Here is a 9,456-nt window from a genome sequence, read left to right on the forward strand (position 1 = left end):
ACAGCAGACATCAAACCAGTTTAGCTTGGTGAACCGGTTATGGTGATGCCATATAATTACCGAGAGAGCTGTGCATGATGCGTACATGATGAAACCATTAGCTACTTCACCAATGAACGCGCACACCTATACTGATAACAGCGTGAATGTTGTACACATCAACCTCCTTGATAGTGAAGGTGCAAAGGTAAGCGTTAACATCAGCAGAGAAAACGTACGATGTAGAGCCCTTGTCCGAATGGATTCTGATGAAGAGTGTGTGCCGGCAGACCGGTATGGGACTGCAGGCGGTCCTGAAAGCCTCGAAGCCGAGGTGGAGGATTTTAGCATCAATATCATTGGAGCAAGCAGCGAGGAAGAAGAGGATGTGTTTGTCCGGAACAGACTCTCTAAGGTACACCAACACAATGATGTACCTGTCGGTGAATCGGGACACGTGGAGACGCCTGTTACAAAAACTACGGATGACCAGACGGGTGGGACCGATGACAGTCATCTCCCAATAGATGGAGGCTGGGCGTGGATGATACTGGCGGGTATGTAGTAACTTGCCAATAGTAATTATTCTTTAACCAAGATGTGCAACATTTGTCCATTCTATTGCGTTTTAACATAAATATGAATCAATATCACAATGTCGCTGACCAACATTCCTACATTCCTTCTGCAATTATTCAGGTACTGGTATCTGCTCAAATGTGGTTTAGTTGATCCCCTACCAGTGAATCCGTATGCATTCTTTGTCAACTCCCTGGGGTCTATAATACCCAAGTTGCCAACGGGGGTTTTACATCCACCTCACACATCGGGTACCCATTCCCTGCTTGGTAAACAGAGGCACCAAGCTGACACCACAAGATTTTACACTCGAGTATGAACATGTTCGCTTTTCCAACATTTGTACATCTACCATCGGATGAGGGCGTTCTTTTGAGTGCAAAGGGCGAATGCGCTGTAAACTAGGGGAAACGATACTGTAAACATCTGTAAACATTGTTGGTCTACAACCCGACCGAATCTCATCTCATTGCGCCTGTTAGCCTTGCCCACTCCATCTCCAACAGTAAAATTGTTCAATACTATTTTAGATGTCTGTTGTGCAAACGTACGAGGATTCCATGTACTCTTACTGACAACTATTATCACCCTGTCATATATGCGTCATGGTATAGGGGTGACGATACTTTTTAGCATGGGAACTTGTATATTTTCGGAATAAATTTTTATCTTTGTTGGAGTCAAGGGTGACAAAGTAACCGAAGTTATCGTTCTAAGCTTTGACAAAATCACGTCCTCTCATCTAAGGTTCTAATATAAGATTCGTGTTGATAATAACCCTCTGTTTGTCAGCGCTACATGCGTTCTCTTTGGTTTCAGAAACAAAATGAGTAAAGATCTCTACTAGCGTCAGTTTTGCATTACGTCCAACCTTTAGCTGATACACTGTGACAAAGCTGAAATAACTACTCCTAAGATCAAGACCGCCTCCGTGGTCTAGCGGTAGAGCGTCCGCCCGGAGAGCGGAAGGTCCGGGGTTTGATCCCCGGCCGCGTCATACTAAAATACGTTAAAAGATGATACTTGTTGTTACCCTGTCTGGCGCTCGGCATTAAGGGGCTAAAACAAGGACTGGTCGGCCCGGAGTCAGTATACTGTGTCTGAGTTGGGTATTCATGTTAAACTGCGGCATGGTATCTCAGTGAGCTAGCACTATTAATCGGCATCAGTCCGGACTAGTACAAGCAGCCACACAAACACATACACGTACATGCACGTCGCTATATAAGTGCAATAATCTTGGCCGCGACGTTAAACCCAATTTCACCTCGCTTCACCTAAGATCAAATTCACTCACTCACTCAGGGTGTTTGTTCTCTTTGTCTTATGAGTATGTCTCAGTATCATCATTTTGAGCAACAAAATACCCTTTTCAGGATGTTTTCTCAACGTCATTATAATGATTGGCTATGCCCGAGGGATGGCAATCCTTTTCGTGGAATACTTGACGTTATTCGAGGCATCAACCACCAAAACAACATTACTGATGGGTGTCATGGCTGGCGTCTATAGCCTGTCTTGTAAGTATACATGCGCGTATTGTGTATAAATGGTACACAACAAGTAAGTTGCGTGTACGCAGATAAATGCGATGGCAGAGCGATCGTATCCGAATACGTGTAGCGGGGGGCGTGGAGTCATCCCACAGCTGACATCCTTACCTTGTCAGCTTGCTGACGGGGTTAACCTCTTTGGTCATGTGGACACGGCGTCCGACCTCGGATCAGAAGATCCGTGGTTCGAATCCCATCACGCGACTCGGAAATTTTATGGCCGCTACATACGGAAGAGATATGACAATCGGTATTGGGAGAAAAGGTACAGGTAATTGATGTGAGGATTGTGAGAATGTGAGGGGAATACCCACCTGTGCATAAAATGGACTTGTTCGACATTGCCGAGGTCGGATTCTATTGAGGGTGTCATCATTATTGAAATACGGGCAAATATTTTTAAAGCTTGTAAGTTTTAGTAACATCCTTAAAGAGGCTGCACATAATGTTGATATCTGATATAAGATATAAAAGACTCGTGGTCGTTGTTTATCGTATAATAAAACACTGCAGTGAGAATAAACCACTCGGGGCTGGGCCCTTTATTGTTTATTCTCCCTGCAGTGTTTTATTGTACGATGAACGACTCCCTTTCGTCGTGTATTTCTAAAATAAAAACAGTGGTATGCCAACAATAATGAACGCAAAAGATTGTTCCTTCTAGAGCGCAAATGTACTTTTTCCCATCTGTCCGATATAAGGGATGAATATGATAAGATTACATTTTTTGCGTCCATATCTTAAATCAGAACGTAAGATATTTGTTCCAAAATGTTATTCAGATGCACCGGACATGTTAGTTTTCAATCTCTCTTTCAATGTACAAAATTCGGAATCATAAAAAAGCATATTTTGTAATATTATTATGAAATTCGTTAAATAGTCATTCCACTTCCGCCATCATGTAATTTGTACTTGTCGTGCGTTTGTACCTCATATGCCAAATATATCGTCCTGAGAGCAAATAAAGTTCTGAACTTTTCTGTTCTGAAGGAAGGTTCAGGACTAACGGTTTGCTCTGACACTATTTGTGTCACTATAAATCAGATTTCTTCCACGTGCAAATTCTTATTTTGACATTCTTGTTCGCTCCAATTTTGTTTCAAGGTTTGTCAGCACCTTACTCGTGTTCCTCTTACTGGATGAATTTTTCTTTTGACGACGATGTCGCGTTTTGATGTTTGTTTTGTCTGTTTTACGCTATTTCCGTTATCCAAATTCTATTTTGGTCATGCATTTGTGATTAAGTATGCCCTAAAATCTGCAGAGTTACTATGCATTTGTGATTAAGTATGCCCTAAAATCTGTTACTATGCTGATATTAATTACCTTTTATAGTCCCAACAGTAATTGACCAAAGGGCTTCAGAATAATGGAATTGCACTGAAACAATTTTGTGTTATTATCTGTAAGATGTCTTCTTACATTTGACAAACCCATCTTCTTATAATCTATGATGAATTTTGTGAGTATGTTAAGCATTTTTTTAATGTTTATTAAGTGAGTAACTACATGCACACATGTATCTCCATGTATATGCTGTCTTGTAGAGATGTTGAGTGTATGTGCATCTTAGGGGATAGCCGCGTATTTGTTTTAGGCATTTTCTTTAACCGGTTTCCTCTTCCAGCACTCATATCCATGCACGTCCTGGTAGACCTTCTTGGCGTCAGGAAGACTGTGATGCTAGGAGCAACCATAACAACCGCTGCCATGGTAATGGCCATCTTCCCTACAAGTATTACGTACCTGATTTGTACACACAGTGCGTTTATCGGTAAGGGTCTCATTGTATTTACGATTCCCTTATCACCATGGACACATGTACACTGAATGTAGGATGTAGGATGTGAACTAAAGCTGCTCATGTACAACACAAATATACACGGATGTTCATTTAATAATTGCCACATCCTGGTTTGATTCAGGGTTGAAATAATCACAAAGAGCATATGAACGGTCCCTTAATGAATCTCTGATTTTGTTGATTGGATGCCACCAAACATGGTAAAACACCAAACAGATGAGAAATCATACAGGTATAATATTTGCTAACACATCTCCGTTTATATACACGTTTATTTGTTGGCACAATTTGCTGTGCATCATTGCTCTGCTCAGCCGATCTAGGATCCACTGGTTGGTGTGTAAAGACCCCTATTATTTTCTTTTGTATATACTGTTACTATGTGGTTACAAAAGTGAAACGCAAAATCAGTAAAACACAACAAAATATGAATTAAGAATCAATAAATTACAATGTGTATTGAAATAATCAGTTTTAGGTTTACATTCAAACGAGACAATGCAATGGGTCAAATAGGTGGCAGAAGCAATTGGCAGCATGCTCTACAATTAACGATGCCTAGAAATGTGTCACTGTCGAATGTCTTGACACAGGCCTGTTTTCGTTCTTGAATCAAGAATAATGTCGGCAATCCACACTAAGCAAGTACATAAAACGCAAGTCAGCCTGAAGAGGGCCCGCCAGGTACAGCCAACCTTCCAGAAACTGTCGCATCTTTCTCAAACTATCAAGCCTTTCACAATTACAAGGGACAAATGACTTTCATCACTGTCTGTTAACATCTGATCACCACTGTGTTTGCCATCCGGCACATAATACTACTTCCAAAGTCACTTTGAGTTTCTCGCCAGCATTCAGTTGACAGTAATGAGATGGAAAACCCAACTCATACGCAGACCGTTTAGCCAACAAACAATAGAAGATATTTCTAATTTATTGTTTTTTCTTTAAGAAATTGATAAATGGCATTTTGCTGAAGGTACTCTAAGATCGAATGGGTGGCCAAATGATTAATTACAATTACACTAAATAACAATGATTTTTTATTAGTCAGCACCCTGTTATCCGAAAACTGCACTTGCCGAACGATTTCAGCGTGTATGTTAAGTGACAATGGTCATTTGTAAAATGTGTTGATCCTACCATTGGTATCGCCAACTACATGTGGGTGGGATACTGCTATCTTTGGCTTTTCATGATGCTCACTGTGTTTCTCATTGCTCATATCCCTATCACTTTGATGTGCACTGATGATGTATGTATTTCCACACACAGGTTTGGGACACTCCATGATCTATGGACCAGCTATTGTTCTGATTGGGCACTACTTCAACAAACGACGAGGACTTGCTACAGCAATAGCTATGTCCGGCATCAGTTTTGGCAGCAGCGTGTTCCCCCCTTTGATACGATACCTTTTAGACGAGTATGGGTTACAGGGCAGTATGATAATACTCACAGGAATAACAATGAACATGTGGGTGGGTGGAATGGTGAACCGCCCACTGGAGTCGTACAGAAAAATGAAGACAACAGCAAACACAAAACAAAACGGACATGCAGCAGATACCAAACTAATTCGGCGTCCATTGAGAGCTGATATGAAACATTTTGGAAAATTAAATCCTGAAAAGTTTCTGAGTGTAAGTTCTATTACCTCGGAAATGATGGGAAGGTCTCCCTTTCAAGGGTATTCGCTCCTCAAGACAGGTGTACCTGATTCGCCTACTCTCGTAAGAAGAATCAGCAGACCACTGTCAGGGACGAGTCAAACAAGCTTCAATGTGTATGCAAGCAATGCCGAGTTAGGTTCAGTGTCAGTGTTAAGTGTAGAAGATGAAGATGCAGTTTTTCCAAAAGGTGATGAAAATAGTGAGAAGGATACTGTCACTTCCAAGAATGCGATATTTTACATGAAGAAAGTGCTTTCAACATTGGAGTTTTCGTTGTTCAAAAAGCCAGTGTTTGTATTAATCATTTTGTATTCTTTCTTTGGAATAACCATAGGCCTTGTGCCGGTATACTTGCCTGCGTTGGCGAAAGACAAAGACATCAGTCAGAGTGACGCTGCAATATTTCTGCTTATATCTGGAGCAATAGATTTCTTTAGCAGGTTGTTCTATGGGTTTTTGGCAGACACGAAAATCATGCGAGTTACAACGATCATGGCGATTGGTCTTATAATTACTGGGACTATTACTCATCTCACATTTTTTTTCAATTCTTATGTCACATTGCTGATATATTCTGTAGTGTACGGGATGTTCGCGAGCTCCTACTTTTGCCTGATTCCTGTCGCAATTGTAGACCTCCTCGGATTGCAGTACATGGCGAAGACACTTGGCTTTGTATCTCTTTTCCATGGTGTTTCAATGGCCATAACGCACCCTATCGTAGGTAAGTATAACATGATCGATATGGTGTACAAATATTGAATGCATATACAACTGTAAACTCATTAGCTTTACGCATAGAATGAGGAACGATAACTGTCATTTTTTTGTGTATTCACAGTGACGCCTTGTAAGTCGAAGTCATAAGCATGAAAAAATAGATCAAGTAATCCGTAGTTTGAGAGAAACAGATATTAAACAATTGTGGCAATAAGGATTAGCATTACATTTTTGCAAAAGACATATCGACTTCGAGAAGTCCGAGTTATTATAATAATCATCAACCACCGATTTTATGATGCATTGTATTTTCTTCTTACAGGCAGTCTCACGGATTGCACTGGTTCGTATACTGCAGGCTTCAACTATCTTGGTGCATGTGCATATGCATCAGCAATCATTCTGTTGTGTGTACCACTACTAACAAGACGGGTTACGAGGCATCTAAATGAAAAAACTTTAAACGAAAATAAAGAGGAAATCAAACCCTTGCAGCAAACAACTGAACTGTAATGGGAAATTTATCTTTTCAAGATATTTTACTGGTTTTGTGTCCAAAAGTATAAATATTCACCTGTTTTGTGTGTTTCAATGTTTTTACTCTTTTACATCCCAAATGACATTAAAATGAACTAAATTCTTGTTATTGAGGGCATTCAAAGTTCTTATTGTAGGTAACGTCCAAAGAAATATAATAAATACACATAAATGTCTATATAGGATTTGTTTTCGGTGGTCGGAAAAATAATACAAAACCCTTGGAAATAGATTCGGTAGGGTGCGACAATAAAATGTAATTTCACATTTGTCTGTAACGCAAATTTATTTTTGAAATGATACAAAAACGCTTAAGCGTTTACAAGAGAACTTTACTGAAGCCACACAATGATTTAGGTATAGAATTCAACGTGGCTACTTCTCTACTCGTGCGGTTTACTTGTTGTAATTACCAATAAACAATACAACCCCGACCGACACAACATCTTGCAGGTGAGGTGAAATGGGGTTGAACGTCGCGTTCAGGATTATTGCACTTATATAATGTCGTGCATGCGTGCGTGCGTGCGTGCGTGCGTGCGTGCGTGCTTGCGTGCGTGCGTGCGTGCGTGTGTGTATACTCGGCCGGACGTATGCCGATTTATGGTGCTGGTACCCTGAGATTCCATGTCGCAGTTTAACATGAATACCCTACTCAGAACCAGTATACTGACTCCGAGCCAAACCATTTTAGCCCCTTGCTGCCGAGAGCTCGGCAGGGTAACAACAAGTACCATATATTTTATCGTATTTTGGGATGACACGGTCAGGGATCGAACCCCGAACCTTCCGCTCTTCGGGCAGACGCTGTACTTCTAGTCCACGGAGGCGGTCCAACTTCTTGAAAAACCAGAAGCACAGAGTCGCCGTCATAAAGTTACACCGATAATTACATGATATTATTTGGGATACAGTTGCCATAGCCCCAACCATCCGTCTTAAAACCTACGCTGACCAGTATTACTAATTGGGATTCGAACCTACGATCAGTGCATCCCGTCGCCAAAGGGACGCAACTCGGCACTGCTAACATGGTCACCCATGGCTTAGATTTAGTATATGATTTCATACTGATTTATCTCTCTCCGGGTCCATGTCCACAGTTCAATTTAAAATGTATTGTATGATATTAAAACGTTCAAATTTCACATAATATTCACAATTATGTGCATATATCTCAAGTAATCAATTGCAATCAATACAAAAGTATCAGTTCACTGTAGATCTAGCTTCTAAAGTAATATGATGCTTTGAATATCAAAGAGTAATGTTTTATTGAAGAATAAGATTTGAAAGTGTAAAGGTGGATAAAGACCTTTTCCATTCAGCAATACAACAATCGATATCATCGTGGATGAAAACATTAGCGCTAAAAATGAATATGGACATTCTGCTTTACTGTTCATAGTGGGGACGTAGGTGAGAAAAAAGAAACACTAATAACCACTTTGCAGGGACACGCAAAACAAATAAATGCGGAAATATACTTTAAGGATGTATATCTAGATCAGCTTCGTTTGTGTTGCCTCCAAAGAGTGTGATAAAAGTGTGTTGTGTCAACCGGTTCTACTTTTTAAACCCCCCACACCAATGCAACATAACAATAAACCATAGGCCATTAAACACACTACGAGATTTGTAGTGATGCGAACTTGATGTGTCTTGGGATAAGCGACTGAAATGTTTGTTTAAAATCAATATTTCGTACAGTAGGTAAACAGTGAGACTGAATACACATGACGCATGTTTTGCATTCCAAAGGCCACCCCGAATGATTGATTGAATTAAACACGTTTGCTACCATAGCAAAATGGTTTTAGTTCACCGATCTCCCAAGCTATCTGTATCTTTTGAACAAATGACTTTCCCTCAACTCAGTAAATGATGCATCGGCTACTTCTTACTCTTAAATTTATGTCTCATCGATTATGACATATCAGTTTGTATTGTGTATCTAGTGATGAATACTTTATTTATCGGAAAGAAATACCGTTAACACTTCAATTGAGTTAATTAATACTTTAGGCCAGAACTACTTTCAGCCTGCTTCAATGACACAATGATATAGCTGGAATATGGCTGCGGCGTAAAACACCATTCACACATTCATTCATCACCGTTTCCTACACCATCAAAGCAGAAACCTGAGTGAGTTCGGTTTAACAATGCTTTGTACTTTTATATGACAGCGTGTCAGCTTAATTTAACGGGAAGCTCGAAGTGATGCAGATTATAGACGTTGACCACCACGAGCACGGGCATGGTGCAGACACACCTCGAACATAATCATGACGAATTTGGGACTCGAACCCACGATAATAGATTTCCGGCACGTTTAAATACCTTTAGAAAACTAAACGTGTTGTTATGTGTGAACAGGTATATATAGAAGAAGATGAAACAAACAAAAAATGAAAATATTGTCATTAGCTTTTCAGAAGTAATAATACATTTCATATCGTGTTCGAGTTCGTTAGTGGGTTATCGATTCGATCTCGTAATATCTACAGCGATTCATTCAATAAAACCTTTTTCATTTCTTCTTTACATATATGTTAAAAAGGAGTATCATCATAACGTGATATACAGCCATGTCCTATACTATTTA

General features: G+C 40.0%; 1 protein-coding gene across 1 annotated transcript; it reads left to right on the top strand.

The window, feature by feature from the left end:
- The first annotated feature begins 238 nt into the window (after positions 1-238).
- Positions 239-6,869, top strand: LOC139448219 (monocarboxylate transporter 12-like). The gene is made up of 5 exons (XM_071229737.1): positions 239-536; positions 1,935-2,078; positions 3,742-3,888; positions 5,194-6,315; positions 6,634-6,869. Exons 1-5 carry the CDS (start codon positions 239-241, stop codon positions 6,822-6,824), a joined length of 1,902 nt encoding a protein of 633 aa, XP_071085838.1. The 3' UTR covers positions 6,825-6,869.
- Positions 6,870-9,456: the final 2,587 nt, after the last annotated feature.

Source organism: Haliotis cracherodii, unplaced genomic scaffold, assembly GCF_022045235.1.
Source record: "Haliotis cracherodii isolate W230 unplaced genomic scaffold, xgHalCrac1.p SCAF_7, whole genome shotgun sequence".
NCBI classification, from domain to species: domain Eukaryota; kingdom Metazoa; phylum Mollusca; class Gastropoda; order Lepetellida; family Haliotidae; genus Haliotis; species Haliotis cracherodii.